The following is a 24,117-nucleotide window of genomic DNA, read 5'->3' as shown; positions in this document are numbered from 1 at the left end:
TCTCCAGTGAGATGCAATGAGAAAGGAAAAGGAACAAATGGACTTTCCCTTTTGCAAGTTTGTCAGAGACAGGAAAAAAATGCTTGTCTTTCATGAATAAAATTAAACACTTTCATTACTTCCTAATAAAGCTAGTATGCTGCAGAAAACATCAGACTATAAGGAAGCTAAGCTTTCCAAACCACAATTACACAAATCCTTCAATTGCATCCCATAGTCCCATGGACCACTGGTATTTTAAGCTTGTAGAAGTCCATAGAAAGATATGTAAGGCAAGTGGTAGAATAATGGTAACTTCTTGTATTGTAAAGTACAGATTTTCACAACAACACTTACAGTCTGGTCTGTACCCATCAGGCTGAGATGTTCTTTTCACCAACAAGCTGTAATTAAAACAAAATAAACCCCATGTAAATGAAGGTATTTAACTGAATACATGAATAAAAACTATTGCCTTTATCAAAAAACTTCCAAGCCATGTGAATCACAGTTCTCATTCTGCTTCTCCTCCCAACAATGTCCTGATGGCAAGGGAGAGGTGGGTGTGTTCCCCTTCGAAGTGCAGCAGTGCCAGTCTTGAAATGGCTGAAGGGTCATTGCCACTGCAGAATAATACAAAAGAATTTCCTCTCCTTTCTTCCACCCTCCTCCTAGTGACTCAGGTAGCTCCCCTGCAGAGCTCCCTTTGCTATCCCACAGCATCAAATTAAAGCAGGATCTCAGGATGAGAACCATTGCTGGGAGATATGTTGGGCTAGACTAATTACTAAGTTTTGTAATCGTTTTACTCACCTTGCCACTTTAATCATTTTTGGCTTGTATTTTTCTATATTATTAAGCAGAACCTTCATAGTCCTTCCAGTTCCAACAATATCCTTAAAAAACACGAAAAATAGAATAAGCAAAAACAAAGGCAAGCTGAAAAGAGGAACTCTGGACAAAGATTGAGCTGTTCCACCTTCTTATTTTGTGGAAATGATGTATTTTTCCCAGTGTACTGTGAGCCACATCCAATAAAGGTAATCAATGAGCTTACACTCTTTGCAGAACACACTTGCTACTCATAAGATCAGCTAGAGGACTGCCCACTTCCTCTTGAAGACATTTATGTTTCTAGTACTTGGGATGCAACACAGGACTGGAGATTACTGGCCACTGCAAGGATGCAGGGATCAAGTTTATGGCAACATCTCTTCATGTCAGGGCTAAATCTGCCTTATTTATTGCTTTACTAGTCCAGCACAAATGTGTATTCTCCAGAGCTACTGTATTCAACCTGATCTTATTGAGATCAGTAGATGCTTGGCTACAAAACTGACTGAGACATGGAGAGCAGCTGTTGATCCTGAACTCTGTGGTCATGGATTTTTCCTTAGCAACACTGTCTTTGCTCCCAATCTATCTAATAGCAATAACAGAATTTGCTGCAGATGGTTCTTTCTGTTACAGCAGTAACATTAGCATTAGCAAATATGGAGCTCCTAGCAGTTATTCAGGTAACCAGCCATCTCTGTGGCTGATGACTTTTCCCCTCCTAAGAAAAAGCATTCTATCATTTATAAATTTCCTTCATTACACTCTCCAGCTTACTTGCCACACAAGCAGACTGGGCCTGAAATGCCAGTCAGGTCCCGGTGTGCTCTATAACCATCCCAGTTGCTTTCCCAACATTTTAAAAGAGTCACCCACATTAATTAAGATAGAATTTGCAGCACAAGTAAGGTGACACATTCTCTTCTTCTACAGCTGAACACTGCTGATTTACACCAGCAACACATCTGTGATAGACCCTCCCCAGGGCACACTGAAGGATGCAGTGCTGATGAGCAGGAGTCATGGGGACTTGAGAGAATGACTGACATTCTCAACCACTGTGTGAACAACCCTGATGTTGTAAAGGTTGTGCAGGGTTATACTATTATTCCAAAATCAAGCAACTGGGAAGCACAGAGCACAGGTCTTATGAGAAGCAGCTGAGGGTTTAGCCTGGAGAAAAGAAGGCTGAGGAGAGATCTTATCACTCTCTGCAACAACCTGAAAGGAGATTATAGTGTTGTGGGTGTCAGTCTCTTGTCCCAAGTAAAAAAGTGGTAATATGGGAGGAAATGGCCTCAAGTTGTGCCAGTGAAGGCTTAGATTGGGTATCAGGACAAATTTCTTCACTGAAAGGGTTGTCAGGCACTGGGACAGGCTGCCCTGGGAAATGGTTGAGTCACCATCCCTGGCGCTATTAAGAGATGCATAGATGTGGTGCTTAGGGACAAGGGTTAGTGGTGGATTTGGCAGTACTAGTTAACAGTTAGACTAGATGATCTTAAAGCTCTTTTCCAACCAAAGTGATTCTATGATTCATTACATTTGATTCATTGTCCTCCAAGGAGCAGAACGACTTGAAGAACAGGAGTTCATGAAACCATAGAAAGAACAAATCAAATGACGCAGAAACAAAGATTCCTGGGTATCACAAGACAAAGGTGGCAGCAATGTAGTTTGATCCATCATGCAATTGTAAAAAGACTGAGAGGTCATGAAGCAAATCAGCCCCTCTCCCTCTTCACCACCTCCCAATTAAAGAAGTGTAAACACAGACAGGTTTTAGAAACTGAACACACCATCACACCTTGATTATGTGGCTTTAGCTAAGTACTGCATGACAAACACCTGACTTACCTCCACAATTAGAACATTCTGAAAGAAACAAACAAAAAGAAACAAAATTACACAATATTCACAAACTTTAAAAAAATATATGAAAAAGTGAAATGAAGATGAGTAGGCCTATGTGTGTTGCATACAACACGACAGGACACAAGGAGTTTCCTGTTTCATTTTTTCTGCCCTGAAAAAGAGCCAGCCTCAAAAGCAAGACTTGTAGTCAGGGGCTACGACTTCATTCAGCTCTGCCTGGATTATCCTCTTTGTGCAAGAATAGATGAAGCTTCAGAAAATAAAATTAGATGGAAAAAATCCAAATGGGATGAGCTTCACTTCATTCCAGTGTATCTAGCTGTGTACTACACTGTACCCTGTAGTTCACTAAAATACTGTTCCCAATGTTAATATGAGACTATGGCAATGTTACACTGAAATAAATGCTCTTGTGTCTGCTCTTGCCACCCAGAAGCCTCAGAGGAGGCCAAGTTGTACCACCCTTTGAAGCACCCTCTTTTTCTTCAAGTACTGCTCCTGAAATCAGAAGTGTTACTTGAAGAGAAGGGCAGGGATCCAGTCAAAAGCAGTGATGTCAAGCCTTAGGACAGCATGATCACACAGGCTACTCTTTTTTGCTGAAATGGTTCACAGTGTTCAAGGAATCACAATATCTAAGGTGACTTCTGTTTTTCTATTAAAAGTAATAGTAAGAATCATTGTTCCTTCTAGAAAAAAACAAAAATCTATTTATTAGTGGGCATTATCATGTCTATTAGAAAGGATGGGTTCTTACAATCATGCATTAAGATCTACTTTCTCAGGTGAAACCTGCAATATCAAGGGGAAAGTTATTTCATAAATATCTCTATATATCTATCTATCTAGCCAGCCATCTTATACGTATTTGCATATTGTACGATCTGCAAAACCTGCAGACAGATAGTTTCACATTCATGCAATATTCACCAGACTATCTTACATTCCATGTCCTTTCTGTCAGGTCTGTTGGCTTTGTTACATGCATAATGTGGAGACTGTCTAACTCCCTTTCCCATCACAGAATCCCAAGGCTGAGAGTTCTGAGAAAAACTCAAACACCATGGAGAAGGAGCACATGAAGGGAGTGTGCTCATAAACAGCAGTTTATGACAGTTTCATTAATTGATATGTAAATATTTTTTAATCTTCAAAACAGAAATTATTACTATAGATTATCCATATTTATATTTATACTGAAGTTCCTCCTAATGATCACAGTGCTTGGTAGGGAGACACAGCATGCTTCATGCATTAACCACTGCAGAAATAAGTTACCACACACTGTATTATACCTCAATCATTCTGAAATGGCAAAACACTTGCTAAAGGTGTGGAGGGAACTCCCGGTACTAATTCAGCAGATGTCAGCAATAGAGATATCACTCCAGAAAGCCACTAATTTAGACTGAGCTCAGATGGAATGTGAATTAATCTTGGAGGGTGGCTCCTTTTTAGTGTTTTCATAACAGGTTTCACTGGTGGTTATCCTGCTTGCCACTCCTGACTTTCAGCCTCTCAGCTGCTGACACAAACAGCTCTGGATCTGAAAAACCTGGTCTTGTGGAGGTAAAAAGTCAAAGGCCTCTTAGCAACAGAAGTCCAAAGACACCTTGCCTCTAGACACTTCTTTCTTCAAGAAATAATGCAAGTATGTCAGTCCTTTAGATATGACAGTGACCCATTGTCTTCAAGGGAGCTACTTGGACCCAAAAAAGATTTGGCTTTTATCAGGATTCCTGGATGAAATCACACCTTGGAAAAACACTTCCAAAGACTAACTCAGGACACCTGGGGCTGAGGCATAAGGAAATCACTTGGTTCAGTCAGTGGACACCTGAAGATTACATACAGGATTTTAACCATCCCCCAGGGAACTTGCACAGCCAATGTAAGTATGTAAATATTTATATGTGTATACATATACATGTACATACATGATATAGGGAGAGAGCAGAAGAGCTGACAAGGGAAGAACTTCACCAGAACTCCTTTAGTACCAGCAAATAGTCAAGGATGACTGCAAGTCACACCCAGCAGGAGAGGCTGACCTGACAACATCAGCTTGATATCCTCACACATTTGGCCAGTTTCATATATATATCTTCATATATTCATATATATATTGCTGCTCTTTATACTGTTGACAAGAACTTTCCTACCCAAGGAAATGCTCAGATCTTCTAGTGACCAGAGCTCTCCAGCAGCCATGGAATGAGATGCAACATACCAAAACTGACAGACAGTAGAGCTGCAAAGTCCTGCATTAGCAGACTGTGTGAGGGTGAAGCAAAGGCCAGGTGCTCCCTGAGCAAAGGGAAGCCATGAGGTGAGTGCAGTAACATGGCCAGCAGTGCAGATGCCTCACCAGCAAGAGCTCAGCCCCACAGTAGAAAGAGAAAGACCCGAGACTTTTTCAACCAAGAGTGCACATTATCAGGTGAGTTCACGGTGATGTGGCATATCTGAAGTCAAGCTGGGATGTCAATCCACATGTTGGGATTGAGTCCAGTGAGAATAAACATGACCAAACACAGCCCACTGATCTCCAGGCAGGTCCACAGTGATGAGACAGGTCTGAGATTAAACTCCCAGCCTTGGGAAATCAGTCTGTCAGTCAGGGTCTGGATCAGCATCTGTAGTAATGTGCAGGCATGGCTGTAGCTGAGCTGAGGATCGATACCCATACAGCATAGCTCAGGCATGGACTAAAAGCTCAGGGTTGAGCTGAGTGAGGCTCCTGTGCCCACAAGCTGGGTAGGGCCCCAGGTGACATGGGTCGTGGCCATTAAAGCCCATTAGTGCGCACACGGCTGTGACAGATCGAGATAAATTCATAGTCCTGGGACATTTCCTTGACAGACAAGTATAGGCCTTTGCTAGGAGAGCTGCTTCATCTATCCAATCCTGAGCAACAATAGGGACTGTCGTGCTTACTCACAAGTGAAAATCATAAAATTAGACAGAATGAAGGGACAGCAGACTCCCTGGCCATGGAATTGGGATTAAACTAATAGAGAGAAGCAGACATTACTAATTAACTTGTGAGAAAAAAATCATGGACATTAGTAGAAAATTGGGCTGAGGAGACCATGAAAGGTCATCACAACTAAACTGTTCACTCAAAGAATGAACTTAAAACTATCCCTCACATATATCTGATCTACCTGTTCTTGAACATGATGAGGACTTCAGAGTTTCCCCAGGCAATGTATCTCAGTGCCTCACTGTCTAAGAGCAAAAATACAGTTAAAAAACTTCTGCTGCTATTTGACCTAAGCCTGTTTTGCAGTAGATCTAGAAAAAAGCTTTACTTTCTTATCTTTTAAATTTCTTCTGTATTTGAAGAGAGATATATTTCCTCAGTTTCCTCTTCATCAGATTAAACAACCCCTGTTTACTCAATATTTTCTCACATGCTGTATTTTCTAGCTTTCTGATCTTTTGTTCTCCTCTAGAATCTGTCTGGTTGGTCAGAATCCTTCTACATATGTTGTGCCCCAAACCAGAGAGATGCCTTTCCCAGTGCTGAGAAGAATAAAAGAAACACTTTGTATACTTTAAAAGTAATCCTCCATTCTATGTGTTCCTGTACATTACATCTTTCATAAAGGTACAGTTGTCTCATGTGCAGCTGCAAGCCACCTATCTCCAGTTCAGATCTGTTGCTTAGTCAGTTCTTCCACACTTTAATTTATGCAAAAGACTGCTTCTGTATAAACACAGAAGTTAGTATTCTTCTTTATTGCTGTGACTTCTCCTCCTTTGACATGAATTATTAAAATAATTTCATAAGATCTTAATGCTATCTTATAGTATTTTTCTGGGTAGTATCACTACCATTAAATGCTAATTCCATCTTTTGAATCATGAATTAAATATTGTGCAGTCCCTGGAGAACATACTTTAATGTACCCAGTCTGACAGTAAAGCATAATTAACTGTTTCTTGAGAACAGCTTTCCAACCAGTTACACATCCATCGAAGAGAAATTTAATCTTGTCTACATTTCCTTATCTCAGATGACTCATATGAAGGAAAGATTAACATGGATCCAGACATGCCTGAAGGGTTTGTCTGGCCACGAGAGTGATAGTCACCTGTGCATGACTTCAGATGAAGTCTAAGATTTCATATCTATTGACTAATTTGAGAAGGAAGGATACTGGTGGGCCCTGAAATCATCTGACCACCATTCTGCCATTCTTGTCTCTTCTCCACAGAGTCCAATAGCTGCAAATTATATGCACTGGGACATTTGGTTCTTTGAAATGAGGCAGTTGTCTAGGTCAGGAAACACAGATTCTCTGTTTTGAATTAAGTACATTCTTAGTATTTCCAAACCATTGAACAGGATTTTCTGTGTTGTGGAGAAATCCTGTATGTATGGACTTTTAAAGCCACTATAAAATACTTAGATATGAGAACACATTGTACAAATAAGGAGGCAGGCATCCTGATCATTTAGAGTGATACATTAATCCTTGTTTTAATTAGGTGGGGTTACTGTGACTCATCATAATTAACTTTCGCTTATGACAAGGCATTCAAAATGATTTGCCATCCTCTGGTACCAGAAACCATCTACCAAAATACTGCATGATGTGCTGGGAAACTGATTTTAATGCTGCCTGTCCTCTAGCTTTCTCCTGTTGAAGCAGGCTACTGATAGAAGAGTCTGGAAAAGGGATGGCATTGCAGGGTACCAGGGAAAAAACTACCAAGTAATGTATTAATACACAGTACCCAAACAAGGTAATGGAGATGTGTAACTAAAACTGTTTGAAATAAATTAGCTTATCCTTGAGCAAATGAGTAGAAGATGATAAAAGAAGAATGCAGTGGATACAGCAAATTGGTACATCATCAGTAAAGTTACCATCATCCTAAATGCACAGCTTGCTGCATCCACCATGTCTTGGGAAAGATTACAGTTACCTCCAAGACCTTATTCAGCTTCACCAGGAAATCCACCTGTGATCTGGTGGTCAGCAGACTGGTGAAACTCATCCATTTGTGGTCCTACAGCAGTGACTGATAGCTGGACAAATGGTAGGAAGATAAAGGACACTGAAGAAAAGATCTTTTTTCAAGTATATGTGTTTGAAGCTCCTGTAAAGCATAGATCAAGACTGTTTTGTCCATTCAGATATATCTGAGGCAACTGAAGAGGAGGAAAAGTAATACAGCCTTCTGGCATGTGTTTGGTATTTTCTGTTTATTTTTGGAGTCTGGGGAACAGGAAATAGGAATATTTACTGACATATTGCTAGATTGAAGATGCCTTAATTTCTGAGTAGAGCAATCATTAATGCAATCCATGAAGTACATTCAGAAATCTAATAATGGTACTAATATATCTTACAGGGAGACACAGAGAAGAGTTAGCTTTTTAATATATGTCCTGAAAAGATTTCTTGTACAGTCAAAATAAAGAAGAGACAGTGGCTTAGCTGTCAAGAGATTGAAACACCTTTTTATAGAGTTGTTGCAAGAGAATCAGCTGCTTTCTTTGCTGATGGATTAGAGGGATGGTTGAGAGCTAATAGATGCTATGACTGTGATTCATCCTGTTTACAGCTGTTTCTACCAGGTAGCTGGCAGGAAGCAGGCTGGTGCAATATAGAGCCACAGAATATCTGAAGTTGGAAGACACCCATAAGGATCATCAAGTCCAACTCCCTGCACCTCACAGTATTACCTAAAACTAAAACATATGACTAAGAGCATCATCCAGACACCCCTTGAACTCTGGTGCCCTGACCACTTTAATGGGGAGCCTGTTACAGTGAAGAACAGTGAAGAACCTTTTCCTAATGTTAAATCTGAACTTCCCCTAATGCAGCTTTATTCCATTCCCCTGTGACCTATTCCTGGTCACCAGAGAGAGATCAGCACCTCCCCTTCTGCTGCCATCCCTAAGGAAGCTGTAGACAGTGATGAGGGCACCTCTCAGCCCTCTGTCCTTCCAGATTAACAAAACAAGTGACATCAGCTGCTCCTCGTAAGTCGAGACCTTTCACCACCTTGGTCACCCTCCTCTGGACACAGGAATAGTTTGATGTCATTCTTGCACTGAGGCACCCAAAACTGGACACAGCACTCAAGGTGGGGCTGCACCAGTTCAGTGCAGAGTGGGACAGTCACCTCCCTTGACCAGCTGTGCTGTGCTTGATGCACCCCAGGACACCCTTGGCCTTTTTGGCTGCCAGGGCACACTGTTTCTTCATATCCAATTTGCCATCAACCAGACCCCCTAGAACTCTCTCTGCAGGGATGCTCTCCAGTCTCTTATCCCCCAGTTTTACTGGAATTACTCTGTCCCAGGAGGAGAACTTGGCACTGGCTCTTGTTAAATTTCATACAGTGTGTGACTACTCAGCTCTCAAGCCTATCCAGATCTCTTTCTAAGGCCTCTCTACCCTCCAGGGAGTACACAGCTCCTCCTGGCTTAATGTCTCTGGCAAAGTTAATAATGCACATTTGATTTCTTCAACCAGATGATTTATAAAAATACTAAGGAGTGCTGCCCCAAAACTGTACTCTGTGTTTTTAAATGCAAAGGGGTTCTGTGAAGTGTAAAGCTCTCCAGTTTTAAGTGATCTGGGTGCATGCAACTTGTGACTCTGCACATGGATATTGACACTGAGCAGAAATTAAACCTGCAGTGTGAACTGCATCTGCACAAAAATAAAACATGCTCTCATATCCTTTTTTAAACAGTAGTGGAAATAGTTCACAGCAGCACGTCTTGGGATACTAGGAAAAAAGCTGGGGATTTTTGACATTAGTACTATGTAAAACCAAGAAGAAATAATTTCTAATCCCTGCATTCTATTTGTCTGTCATGTTACAGAGACACATTTTCACTTTGATAATAAACTTCAGTGAATCTGCAAATTTCAAAAATTTTAATAATGGACTGGAAACACATGAAAGTTCAAAATCTGTACTCTGCTGCTTTTCAAAGCCAGATGAGCTTATGCACAGCAAGAAAGTAGGTTGTTATAATAATACACATAAGAAAAATCCTGACTTGTAATAAGCTGAAAAATACTCTGGCACTGTGTCAATATATTTCTATTATTTACCTTCCCACAGGTCAGTAATAAACAGAACAATGTCAGCTAACAAGACCAAGCAAAGTATTGAGATCATGTATGCCTCCTGCCTGACAGTAGGAAGTGCTATGGAAACAATTTTTCACCTTCCTGGAAAAGAATAACATTTTTTTCTAGATTTTGATGTTATGTTTCACTTAGAAGTTTGGTTTCAAAGGAAGAGCTCCTATGAAACAGCAGTGCTTTGAAATTAGAACTGAATACGAGTTTGAAGGAAAGGCTGTCTTTGAATTCACATAAAATGTAGAATTATAATAAGGTAAAATGCTATAGTGCAAATTTATGAAGGGAAAGTATTTCCTGGAAAGCAGAAATTCTACTTAGAATTTTACTTAGGTAATCAAATAAAAAAACATATTTAATATAATACTACAGCTAAAAGGATAAACACAGCCCTTGCATGTACAGCAAGAAAATCAGGTAGGTACACAAAGGGGATATTTTCTTAAAGATTTCAGCACAGAATCAGTAGCATGCACATTAAAAAATAAAATTAAAAAAAAATCAAGCTGTTAAAAAAATAAACAGGAAGAACTTAAGACTGAGAAATTAAGAACGATTTGAGAGCTGGAAAAAATGCCTTACAGAGTAGTAAAGTCTGTAGCAGGAGGTAATAGTTTTTATTTAATTAACAGCCCAGTTCCCAGTGGGAGAACATTTTTCACAAAAGAACTTTGACCTTTCAGGCCACAGCCTCAAAGAGACCACAAAGTACCTTCAACAGCTGAGCCTGGGAACGAAAATTCAGAACTGCTGTATGCACCAGGAACCATGGACTCAATAAAATACTGGCTTTATGGCACCTTATAATCTTCCACTGCAGCTGACCTTCAACTCATTTATCAGTGTTCCACAGCTGATAATTTGCTTTCTTATTTTAGCTCAGAGGAATTCTTAACATTTTTATCTGCCTTTTTGGTCACAAGGCAGGTGATCATGAAAGGCAATCATTTTTTCCTCCCAAATTCTCTGATTGCCACATTAGGTTAAAAATAAAAGTTTCTCCTAGTCTGTATTTAGCTTGAACTTTGCTGATTCTGTTCAGACCAACAGAAGGATCTGCATGCTTGAAACTCTGTTTCTCTCAACTAAATCAATTATCTTGTATTAATTTCCTGTTATTAATTCTACTTTCAAACCTTGTCTGATTTACAGCCTATAGTATGCAAGTACTTTACAGCTGGCTCCCAGTGTATCAGTTTATTTAAAATAAGCTTAAGTAATGCCTGGGTGATTGGCAAATATGCGACCATATGGCAATATAAATTTGATAATGGCAAGCTGCTCTTTAGTAGGCAAAAGTATTAGAAAAGGTAACAGCAAAAGGCAAAAAGCTATCCAAATTCAGAAGAGAGCACTGGGTTCATCATTTTGGCAGTCGCCTGTTGATGAAATATGCTTAAAGTATAAAGACTTCTCCATCAAGCCTTTAAGTCAAAATAGTTGATAGTTGATAGTTGAATGTGTAGTGTTATACAGTATGATTACGGTATTATTAACTAAACAGGGTTATATTATTTGTTCTTTCACCTCATCTACATAAATTCTCAGTTATGTTGCTTTGAAACACTACCTCATTTTCCGGACACTTATTAATAATGTCTCCATTTTCAAAATTAATTCCTCTTTACAAATATTAATTATAACTTTTACAGTCATTTTTAATTGAATGAGCATTTCAGATTTGAAGTAATTGAAAATTAGGTAGCTGCTTAACTATGGAATGAGCAATTTTGTATTCACCACTTGCGTTACTAGAGGAGAGATTTTTGAAATCATATTTTTTCTGCATAGAAGTGAATTGTTACAAAGCATTAGTCTTAAGCTATACCAGGACTCATTCTTCAAGTACATTTATTAATGATTCATGCCATTGAAATCTTGATTCTTGCCTCTGTGACCTTCTTCACAGATGAAGAATTTCAAATTATAAATTATTTTCTTATGTTAGCAGCTTGGGTCTGTAAGCTAACTGTCATCTCTCAGAATTTTATCTTCTTAATATTTTGCATCCTTATACACTTTTCCCAGGCCTATAATATTTTTCTTCCTTCTCAATACATATTATCCTTAACAGCCTCTTTTTAATTAGCTTTTAATTTTTTTTTTCTTTAAGCTTTCTCACACAAAAAAAATGTTATAGAGGACCATGTTCATGGATATACTCAGTAATCTTTTTTTTTCCCAGTGATAAGAAACACATGGAAATGATTTAGTTACTCACTCAGATTCTAGCCTTATCAAGGTTCCAGGTATTATTACTTAGAGAACTTTAGGATCAACAATTCAGAATCTTTTGTCTGCAGGTTTCAAAACCGTTTACATTATTGATGCTTTTGAACTTTACAGAAACTTTTTGGAAGTTTGATTCTGAACCCATGCTAGCATTTTCCATTGAGAACAACTTCCATGATCACTAAGTTAATGGTACTTAACATGGCATACTAATTTTTCAATATAATTACAATTTTTCTTCATATGTGCTCCAAGCAGGCAGAAGCATCCCACTCACTCAAAATCAGGGAAGTTGAATTCTGTCAGGAAGTCTTCCACTAATCCACTGAGTGACTTAGGATGGTTACTAAAGGCAGCAGCTCTAAAAGCCAGCAGCCAAACTAAGGTGCTAAAAAACACTTCAAGGAAAGATTTACATTGACTGTAGGAGGCTCTGAATCATTCTGCAAAGGCTGATTAGCAAAACGTGCTGAATATTGACACGAATTGCTTAAGTCAACAACAGATGAAGGAGATGGCATCTGTGGACATAAGGCCACTCGTTCGTATATCCAACTTGAGGTGTTTAAGTATGAATTTGTGTCCCATTTTTTCAATCAGTTAAAATAAGTCTTAAGGAAACCCCAGTTCACACGTTGTACTGAAAATGCTATTTACTTATTCATATATCAGCTGTGTCACAGAGAACCACACATACAGACAGCCACCCAATATGCCCTTTCAGCATGTCTGCTCCCCTGGCAGTCCCAGCCCTCCCTTCCTGATCTCCTGCAGCTTCTCCACACCCAGCTTCCAGCACTGGCTCCCTTCCTGACCAGCAGCTGCCTTTGTGCCCAAAACCAGCCCCTTCAAGCCTAACCATGATCCCAACCTCCTTACCCAACAATCCTTAACTCCAGTGCTGTCCAGTCTTCTCCCCAAGTATCTCCTGATCTCCCAACAGCCAACTGTTATGTCCTGTTCCATACCTGGAAACAGGAGGCCTGTGCCAGTGAGAAAAGCTCACTGGGTTCTTCAGTATAAGAAAACAATTTACTTCATTTTTGGAATGAAGCAGAAACTACTTGGGGTGAAATTTTCCTTCCCTCCCATACACCTATGGACGCACACAAATACACAAGTCCTGCAAAAGAAAATAAAGGTTTTCCCCAGTGAATTCAAGTGATACTAGGAAGACCATATCTGGGAAATATATTCACAACTCAAACCATTCCTGGAGAAAATCTGGTGTTGGAAGTTATGGAAAATGGAGCTGGGTTTGGAAGCTTAGGAAGCATTTGGATTATCTGGGAAGGAGACACATTAGGTAAAATGAATAGGTGCACTGCCAGTTCTGCCTGTGAGGTAAAGAAACATGCAAAATCATCAGAGAAGAACAGGTAGTGCCAGTGCTGGGGTATAAGAAAGAAGAGCAACTGAATTAATATTTTCCAAGAACATGATTAATGTTCTAGTGATAACTTGGCAACAAACACCCAGCAGGAATATTTAGGAGTGCAAATTGAGGACAAATGTATCACTAAAATATTCTGAGTAGAAAAGCAATTTTTCATTTAAGCTTTAGTTCCCTCAGAACCCTGTTTAATATTAATGAAATATTTTAAGTGTTTCTCTTATTTTTCTTGCATGCTACAGTAAAACAAAACAGATTAGTTTGCTAGTGCTGGATTTGAGTTCTTTGAAGAAACTGGAATTATTAAGTGCCAGCTAATAGAAAGTAACTGCACATGCAGTACAAATAACAAAATAAGAATTCTGTTGCCTTAATGCATAAGTAAAGAATAAATTTCTGACTATTTTCCACATAGTCCATTTGCCTAATGAAATCAGCCTTCCTTCCTCTTCAAAGCATTGCTTTTCATTAGCATGGTTGGATGAAAATCACCTTTTCACTGACTCAAACCACTGTCTTTCATTACCACAATGTTCAAGCATAGTGCAAAGCAAATTCAGTCACACAGCCAGCCTGATGTTGAAATTAAAAAAAAAATCCTATTTGATTTATCTGACTGAAAGGTTTCTAAACTGAATTTTGAACAGTTAGGAAAATTGTATTAATCTCTTCATATGCTGAATTCAGCAGGCATACTCAGTGTTTGCTTGCACACACCCAGTGAGGGCAGAAAAAGAGAGGCTCTAAGACTTAACCTCAGGGAAAGCATTCCAGCACAGATGTTGCCCACAATCTCACTGATAGCATAGCTACTGCAAAATCCTTACACTATGATGAAGAAGATACATTTTTACCTTTTTGGAAACCTGAAAGCGATGGCATTATAGCAATTTAACAGATTAATAAATTTATTTGATTCCAATATCTGGCAATATTCCAGTATCTGACAGCCCATGTGCAAAATTATACAGCTTTTATTAAGTGTCTTCAGTGGATGTATTTTCTTTCTAAATTTAAAATTAACAAACCTTCCCAGTCAGCTTTGAAAGATCATCTCCTCCCATTATCTGCATATCTTGCATAGACTGATCATTCTGAAAGAAGAAAGACAAAACTTTGAATTTTGATATAACTGTATAAAATAGAAGTATAAACATATTAACTTTTTGTCATCTTTCAGTTTTCATTACCAGCATTTTCCAATGCTCATTAGTACTGGTGTCTTGACAAAACCACGCTCTCACTTGTTCTTGTGGCTTCTACCCTCTCCTGGTTGTATTTAAGCTAACGTCAAACTCCAGGCTTTACTGGACTGGAGTTTCATCTTTCTTCTTAAAATAAAAAATGTTCCCTTGCTTGCTGTTTCCTAATATGACAGGTGTTATGTATTTGCTGCTTTCGCAACAGGAAGACAGGAGCATCTAAACACTTGACCAAACACCTGTAAACACATTCATTTCTTGGAACAGACTAGAAACACAAGCAAAAAGTGCTCACATCTGTCACTCTAACAGAGAGCTCTGCTATTTTTGAAGTATTTTTTTCAGAAGAAAGAAGTTTTTTGCAAAAATTATCACTTGTTATCAAGAAACTTTTCAGTGTGCCACAAAGTTTTAAGAGTTTGGTTTTGCTTTTTCAGCTAATGCAAAGATAAAACCCTTGTGGTCAATTCCATAACATAAAATACTGCCAGTCGGGTCAAACTAAACACCACACCATAGTATGCTTTAAACTTAGTATTGGAAGAGTTCTTCTTTGATAAATTTGTTTTACAGACATTTCTAGAGGAAATTCATTCTAATGGAAAATTCTCAACGAGCTCGAGTTCAAATTTATCAGCAGCACACAAAGTTAAGATCACATAAGGGAGAAATACAGAAGCCCTAATTCTAAGGGAAGACAAGAGAGGCATTAAAGAAGTAGCAAAATAAAAAATACAGTTCTCGCCAGGCTACCTGAACTTTCCAAAGAAAGTAAGAGGAAAAAACTACATATAGTAAATGTGAGGATTTTGCCAAGTTGGTGCATGTACTAATCTAATCTCCCTGTCCACAGGAAGACAGTGTTAGTCCAACTTCAGTAACAGCTTCAGAACCACACCGTGACACTGTAGTTTTCTAGTAACATCAGGGAGCTTTGTGATTACAGTCAACACAGTCAACAAACAAAAAAGCAATACTTGAATGCTTTGCTTTTAGTTGATAAATCAGCACTCTGAACCAATTATTTTTCTTTGCCATAAACAACGGGACACCAGGGGATACACAGTAGATGAGGATTTACTGGGCTAAGGGGTTCATAGCTCCTCTCCTTCCCCTCAAGGAGCATCACCAGCAGAGGAGGCACAGACACACACACACACTCACCCTGCCATGCAGCATGGCTGCAGCTGCACGGCTGGAAACCACATCTGCCCACGCTCACAACCCAGGTGGCAGAGATCCAGGGACTTCCAAGGCACCTTTGCAGCCACTTCATCACAAGCAAACTGACAACCTCAGGAACTATTCGTGGCCCCCATGGGAATGGATTGTCTAAATTAGTATAGCCTTCGCAGGTAACTTTAAGTAAAGGTTGCAGAGTTGCCCAGATGGCAATTTCTCAGGTTTGCTTTCTGCAGGCTCACCAGAAGCCTCCCCTTTTACTCAGACTCCCCCAAAAACTCTCACACCCCAGCTTTGTCAGAAGTCCTCAGCAGATATTGTTTTAAAAGACGGGTTTTAGACCTGCCTCCACTTCTTCTGCACTGGATCTACGAGCTTTAGATCCTTTTCATGCTGCTCTGATTTGTTTCCTGGGAAACAGAATTAGAGCAGGAATGAAGGTTACATCCCATATGCTGTCTAATGTAAGTTTCAACATTTCTCTTATTTTGCTAAAGAAAAACAAAGTAAAAAAAAAAATTCCACAAAACCAAACAAACAACCAAAACCAAACAAAAAGCCAACCAAAAAGAAATTAAACAAGCAAACAAACAAAACCCAAAAAAAACTACCACCAAAAAAACAAACCACAAAACACACCCAAAACAAGTGACTGATTTCTCAGAAGATTATTTTAAAGCTTAAAAAAACAGTAGAGATAGAGAAGATTTTAAGTTGAGGCTTAAAAGCACAAGTCTTTTGTTGTAAAGCAAGACAGATCCCTCTTAGAAGTCTGGAAAATATTCAGGACATGAGTATAAAAAGCAGATAGTTGTTAGTATCTATCATGGCATGTGTAACCAGGGCAGTGACAAAATATTTTTTAATTTCCAAGTGAGAAAGACTGGAATTTCAGCAACAATACATGAATTACTGAAGGGGCAGTGTGCACTTAGTTGCTAGAAGAAAAATAAAGGGGAAAAGAAAAATAAAAGATAATAGTGAGGTGCAATGATTAATGAATTTCTTTATTTTTAGCTAACAGTAAATGAATAAATCTCTTTTAGCAGTCTTCACAGCAGCACTGTTTCATCTGCATTTGGTATTTCTGGCTCCAGCTGAAAGGAAGATACTGAAATAGCATCTTCACTGCTGGCACAAAGTTAAGCAAACAAACGCCATTGAGAGCTGGGGGCTCAGAGCATCCCATCAATCTGTGCATTCACACACTGGCTGTGGTGACACAACTGCACACAGCTATGAAAATCCTTGTGTTCTGACTGGAAAACAATCACTGTCAGAGGACAGGGACAAGTATTAACTATGCCTAAAAAATATATAGAAGACTGCATCTCAGAACCCACCAGCCAAGTTGCTTTCAAGAAATTAAAAAAAAATTTACTTGTATAATGCAATCCCATCTAAAAAAAAAATCAGATCACTGATTTTAATGCCATGTATAACTGTATCTACATTTATCAGTTAAGTCATTGTAAGATACATATCTGCCAAACAGCAAGACACAACACCACAATGTCACATTACCACAATCATAATGTTCGTTACGGTTGCCATAGGAACTTAATTCTTTTTTTTCTGAGTTCTCCATTTATAATCTCAAAATAAGACTGCACTAAATGTTAAGTATAAAGTACAATAAATGTCAGGAAAGAAAAAAAAACATAGTACTGTTTCATTCAATACCAGTTACTGTCAATTCAGAACTTTTAGTTTAATTTTCATTGTCTCAAGCCATTCAGAACTTCCTTTTTCCCTGCGGGAGTTGTTCAGTGCCTTCACAAAACTGATACAATCAAATCCCCAGGACTTATAAATGCAGAAACATGAATTAAAGTTTCACTTTCTGTCTCCTACAGTTCCTCAACGTTTGTTTTCTAACATCCCTAAAACCTATAAACACTATTTTTGCTGTTAAATGATTGACACCAAATGTAATGTTGCAGATAGAGACTCATAAAAATCCCACAGTGTTTTTAATGCAACATAAAATTTATTGAAGCTGTTTTTAACAAGACATGATGTGTTTTGTTGCATCCCAAGCTATATTTAATACTACATTTCTGAATTTTTTTCTGTGTTTAATCAATCTGCATTGTGCAGGATAAATCTCAGTTTCTTTTTTTTTACTTGCTGTGCTGTGCTTTTTCACCTGTTCGTCTTTATTTTATAATCTTACTTCATTCAGACTTTGTCAAGATACATCTTCAGATCCTATGAATAATTGATGAATGAAAGCAAGAATGTTGTTATTTCCACCTCTATCCTTCATGGCATGCAAGATAAAATTTTGACTTTCTATATTGATTGTAACTATAGATATTTAAGTTCCATCTATACTAAGTCATGTTATTTGAACTGGGTGGGGCACAGAATTATTATTATCTTACATCTCCTGAGATCAACACTTGGACATAGCTCAAGTTACAAGTGAAATGAGTTGGGTGGTCTCAGAAAAAACAGCATTGCTCATCTGCAAATTACACCAAACTGTGAACATCTGTTACTCTTCTAAAGAAACAGAATCTGGAGTACATTAATATTGTGCTCACTCAAACAAAGATTGTTCAACCATGGAAAAAAAAGTAGCTCTAACATAACAGTTTAAATTCATAACTAAATTGTGAACTATGAGCACTAGGTCATTACCACATATTTATTTATTTACTATAGTTTGCCTAGTTTATATGGAATTCACTGGGGGAAAAAAAGCAACTGCCTTTTTCTCCCAAAATTCATCAGGGAAATTCTTAAGAAAGAAGGATGCTTAGGTGATACAGCAGATCTGCTAACCTCAGGATTGCCATATAGACAGCTCTCACTTTGCACCATCATCCTATCTCCTAAAACTGGGTTTTCCAGGAATGTTCTGACCAACAAGAAGCAACTGACAGATGATCACTCAGTTGTCCCTTGGAATATCAAGTTGTTGAATACAGAGCATCTGTAAGGCTTCCTTTATCCTTCCCTACCACGGCCAACTAAAATGGTTAGGATAGAACTACTGCTTGTGAGGCTTCTGACTTATACCCACAATTGACATAGCCTGAAAAGCAAGAGTCCAGCACCACCTCAATAGGAGGCATGGTGCAACATATCCACTAAAGCAGAGTATAGTTCAGTCTCCACATTTACTTTGGCCTCACCTTTTTATTTTACATTAACTGCATGTGATTGATGCTGCTTCTGTTCTCAGATGGTGACCCATGACCTTGCAATGTCTTCAATAAAGGCAGAACAACTCAGTTCCTAATTTAATAATCTGAACATTAAGACATCTAAATCTATGAATCCTGAGCTTCCTTCATTATCAGTGGGGAAAACAAGATAGATCACATCCATCATCTGCTTCACCATATAAGAAATCTACAGAAATTACTTACACCTAGACATCTGAGAAATCTGAAGTAAGGTAAAATGAATCCCAGATTAAGAGATGAGATCAATATTTTCTTCCTAAAAAAGCCTCACTGAGGACACAGAAAGAAATTTTCAATATCATTTACCACAGGCACATAAGAAGCAATGAGTTAACTATTTTCCACTAGTAACATCCTGAGCTATCCAGTTAGGCTCCATCTCACAGAAACATTTAACACAATTCCCTTCTCTGCCACTCCAGGATAATTTGCTTGCATGTTTTCTCAAAAGTTTCATTTTAATCTGGGTGAAATATACATGAGGAGAGATTTCAAAAGATACAACCAATCTAATATGTCTTCTGATTTTTGTAATGAAAAAAATATTAACAATCAACCTTTGCAGAGTTTTTGCAAAAAACATTACACTGGGGGGTTAATAGGCCTCTACACTCTCAGCTTCTTGAAGCAGAAATACAGATTTATCTATAGGGTTTACCTACTGAATAATGAAAACAACTGGATTTCAGGGGGGATGGAGTCTTAATGAGCCTAAATAAAACAAGAACTTGCATTTCATACTGGAGGAAGGATAGTGAGTGGGTGAGCTATACTAATAGTAACTTTGAAGGAGATCTGAACAGATATATTTTGAATGGCACTGAAGGGACAAGGTTAATGGTATTAAAAGCCAAAGAGATGACAGACAAGTTCCAAGATAATGAATTATGAGGATTTCAACAGAATTCTTGGTAGTTTATACTGTAAAGAAAAGCTGAGAGTTCAGGACATCACACAGACAAAAGTGACTTATGAAATGGATATATGTTTTTATGATACATGGTTGCAATTCACTGCTGCAAAAGAAACTGAAAATCACAGAAAACCTAAACAGAGCTGTACACTATGGCATACAAATTAAGAGAGATACATTTTTCAGTTGAGAAAAAATACAATGAGAAGATGAAAGCAGAGCAGATATGACAAACATTGCTTTCCAGTTAATACCTTTCAAAAGTGAAACCACTGAAGCAATGTCTTGTACACACTTTTAAACAGAAAATCATTACTTCTTTGTGACTTAGCTGTGACAAACTGATTCATAATGTAACCAAGCTTTCTGCATTAAAAAAAATAGCATTACAGAAAATAACTGCAGGTATTGGCAGAGCTTAGATATGTGTATCTGCAATTACAAAGACTTCTGCTTTGAAATTACATACTGTTCAATAATTATAATATCTTTTGCTATATGACCATGCTTTGCCATCTCAGTCATGAACATAATAATTAAAATGAAAATCTTTATATTCCAGTTTGGATGCTGACAACTTGGTGTGAAACCTAATTGCTTTGCTCTGCCTTCTGAGAAGTACTTCAATATATGAATATGATGGTTGAGGAAGTGTCAGTATGGCATCCACATCATCTATTAACCTATTTTGACTACTAGGTAAAGCCAAACTGACATATAAAGTATAGGCTATGAAATTATCCCCACTATATCAGTAAGAAAATCCATGAAGTGGTGATAGATAAGATACCATACTTACAAGCAACATACACTTGAGCTGACACAATTTTTTTTTTATCTCTGAATAACAACAGAACAAAGGACCCCAAGACTGTAGGTCAAGCTGTCATGGTTTTTAGAGCAGGGAACAAGAAGGACTATCCATTCAGAGGACAACTAGTAAGTACTGCTAAACTGGAAATCTGTGCAAATGAACAGGAATGATGCAGATCACTTCCCTGTAAAGACTGCAAAGCATGCCTTCCCCTCCTCAGAAACAAATGTATACCAACCACCAAAAGGCAGACTACAACCTCCAGGGCACACCCACATTCAAAATAACCAAGTGCCAGGTCACTGATATATTTGTAGGACCTTGAAAACCTTGCAAACAAGCCAACAATGCTAAACTAACTGGAAATCAAATGTAAACTGGCATACACCCACTATCAGGACAGCACCTACCCTTCAGGGACAACAAAAGTACATTTGCAAATCCTCATGGTTTCATGTGCCTCTGTTAGCTTTGGAGTTGAGGCTACAATGCCTCCCTGAGCTGCTTCCTAACAACACCCCTGACTATCATGGGCCAAAATTTGTGTCATTGCTATTGTCAGCATAACCTGAGATAGGAAATTTTAAACTGATATAAGTATATCTATCTGAGCCCCAGTTACTACAGCTTAAGGCATGTTTTACATCTCTGTGGTTAGATCTACAGTATACCTAATTTGAAGATTTCACTTCTTTTTGATTCTTTTTCTTCCTTGTTATTCTTTAACAAAAAAATTCCATTGCACAGGTCTGGAAGTGCTTCAAATTCAAGCTAGTTCATCCAGTTCCAGGGAAGGCCAGAGTTCTGCAATGAGGAAGTTGGCTTTGGACAGAGAAACACAGACAATGAACTCACTGACAGCAAGGTACTCATCATCACCTGGCCTGTGGTAAACTGTATGTTTCTTTCCTGCTGTAAAAGCAAGGCAAATCCTTCAGCTTAAACAACTCTCAGGGTAACAGTCAGTTATTAGACTTAATAAACACGATTGTTTACAATCATCTGTTCACACATACAGTGATTTCTTATGTACCAGGAATCATGCATGCCTTCTCTGTGTTTAACCCAAAGAAGATAAGGTATCTTGAAACAGATACTAGAAAATCCATCCTCTGTGAGAGTTGCTTCTATGGAGATGCTCTGGTATCAAATGAAGCACAAATTGCTATTGAAGCTTTCCCCTTTTTGGTGAAGGCATTTGGAATTGATCTCTCTTGTGTGTATACTCAGGCATCAACAAAGGTGAACATGCAATGTTAATGCAGTTAACACTGGTAAATACAGATTATACCTGCAACTAAGAGCATACTTGCTAAGGCAAGTATTAGCAGCTGTAAATTCTTGACACTTATTCTGCTGGAAGCATGTGTGCCACACTATTTCTACCTAAGTTCTGTAGATATACAGAATACAGATATTTTAAAAATTTCCAAATAAAGAAAATTTTCTAACAACATGACTGCAAACATGATCTACCCCTGTAGTTTTATTGTGGGTAAACATTTCTTTAAATTATCAAAACAAATATGATTTCACTTTTATTGGCATAAACATGAAGCAACTCTACAGGACAAAGGCCAATCTGTTGTAAATTGCAGCAGAACTTAAACCAGTTAACTTGGCTAGTAAGGATTATAGACAATAATATTTCAAAATTTTCTTTCTGGTTTAACATAAGTTTTATATATTTAAGTATTATTGATTCAATGTGTTACTGTGAAAAATAAGGGTTTAAGATTGTAATTTATTGTTCTGTTGAGTGTATCTTTCAATTTGATAATGTTTGCTTGGGCTGTTTGTTGAGGTAGCACGTTGTATCCTGTTGTTTTGGGGTCTATGTTTAAGCGTACTTATAAAGGAAGAAAAGTCAGAAAAATAGGAGGGGCTGACCGCAGGGCCCGCGAAACATGAAACTGTTTCCCTCAGCAACAGGACGACCTCGAAACAAGAACCAATGCTGGGAGAGCCCGCAAAAGGAAAACCAATGCTAAACTGATAAGAGACTGAGAGGAAGGGGTTTACGAAAAGTATAAAAGAACCAGTTTTTCATTGCTGAACTTGCAAGCCGGTGGTGGAGCTACGGCTCCTGTGAAAAATAAGGGTTTAAAATTGTAGTTTATTGTTTTGTTGAGTGTATCTTTCAATTTAATAATGTTTGGTCAGTTTGTTGAGATAGCATGTTGTATCCTGTTGTTTTGGGGTGTATGTTTAAGACTACTTATAAGGAAGAAAAGCCAGAAAAACAGGAGGAGGGGCCGACCGCGGGGGCCCGCGAAACAGGGACGTCAGGTGCCCATTCCCCTCAGCAGCAGAATGAAGCCCGCGAAACGTGAAACCATTCCCCTCAGCAACAGAACGAAGCCCACGAAGCAAGAACCAATGCTGGGAGAGCCCGCAAAATGAAAACCAATGATAAACTGATAAGAGACTGAGGGAAAGGGCTTTATGAAAAGTATAAAGGGCCGGTTTTACCTTATTGAAGGTGCGAGCCGGTGGTGGGGCTACGGCTCCCCGGCCGCCCAGCGTGCTGCAGCACGCTTCTTTACTTATATCTCTCAATAAAAAGTTTTACTGTTGAAACATCGAGTCAGCGTTTTTAACAGTTACTTTGTTTAAAAATGAGACAGTAAGACTGCAGCACCACTTAAAATCATATGGCACAAACAGCACCTGTACACTTAAAAAGATGTGCAAGAAATGAAATAATGTGTGATACCAATGTGTTGCATCATATATATAAGAAACATAATACATAAATATATATATACCCAAGATAATATATAATATCAATATGCATATATAAAAAACTATATATAGTTTCATAACTATATATAATACATATATTATAAAAACTCCTGTCCCTTGAGGGGTTCTGCAAGAACAAGAGAAAATGGCTTTCCCTAGACTAAGCACAAAGTACTAACCTTCTGACCTGACTATCAGCAGTTCCTAGGACTTGGTGATAAAAGGAATGTAGGAGAAGAATCTTCATATTTGTCAAATAGCTACAGGCTGAGAAAACAGATAACAGAGGTGTAAGCAAGTTCACAGATGATGATACTAATAAAAACCTCAAACGCTCCAGCCCCTTCCAGCAATCTGAAGTCTGTTTTACCACTGACCCTCATAACTTGGTAGTGCTCCCTTTAATACCACTACGTTCAGTCCCCTAACTAGTCACAACTTGGAAACTTTTGGTAACAAACATATCCTTGTGAGTTTTCTTGCAAGGTTATTTTATGCTATCCTTCCTCTATTTAAATATTCTAACTTCTGTCTATGAAATGAATCAAAAGAATACTACATTGGTCACACAAGAACTGCAGTAATAGAGTATTGCTTGTTGTTGCTATATTCCTTTAAAGTAATTTT

The 24,117-nt window shown here is 38.3% G+C and overlaps 1 protein-coding gene and 1 long non-coding RNA gene across 2 annotated transcripts in view; one reads left to right on the top strand and one right to left on the bottom strand.

The window, feature by feature from the left end:
• Window positions 1-18,084, top strand: part of LOC115597852 — a 47,549-nt gene extending 29,465 nt beyond the window's left edge. Inside the window, exon 3 of the long non-coding RNA XR_003987196.1 lies at window positions 18,007-18,084. This is a non-coding gene — a long non-coding RNA (uncharacterized LOC115597852). The remainder of the gene's footprint in view (window positions 1-18,006) is intronic.
• PRTFDC1 (phosphoribosyl transferase domain containing 1) overlaps window positions 1-24,117 on the bottom strand; it is a 42,823-nt gene that overhangs the window by 2,767 nt on the left and 15,939 nt on the right. The window contains exons 4-7 of the mRNA XM_030445024.1: window positions 14,466-14,531; window positions 2,671-2,688; window positions 793-875; window positions 337-383 (exon numbers count right to left, since the gene is read on the bottom strand). Of these exons, the coding sequence (XP_030300884.1) occupies window positions 337-383; window positions 793-875; window positions 2,671-2,688; window positions 14,466-14,531 (214 nt within the window). The remainder of the gene's footprint in view (window positions 1-336; window positions 384-792; window positions 876-2,670; window positions 2,689-14,465; window positions 14,532-24,117) is intronic.

This window comes from Calypte anna, chromosome 2, assembly GCF_003957555.1.
Source record: "Calypte anna isolate BGI_N300 chromosome 2, bCalAnn1_v1.p, whole genome shotgun sequence".
Classification (NCBI taxonomy): Eukaryota; Metazoa; Chordata; class Aves; order Apodiformes; family Trochilidae; genus Calypte; species Calypte anna.
The sequence above is the reverse complement of the archived record's forward strand: the minus strand, read 5'-3'. Positions and strand labels throughout refer to the sequence as shown.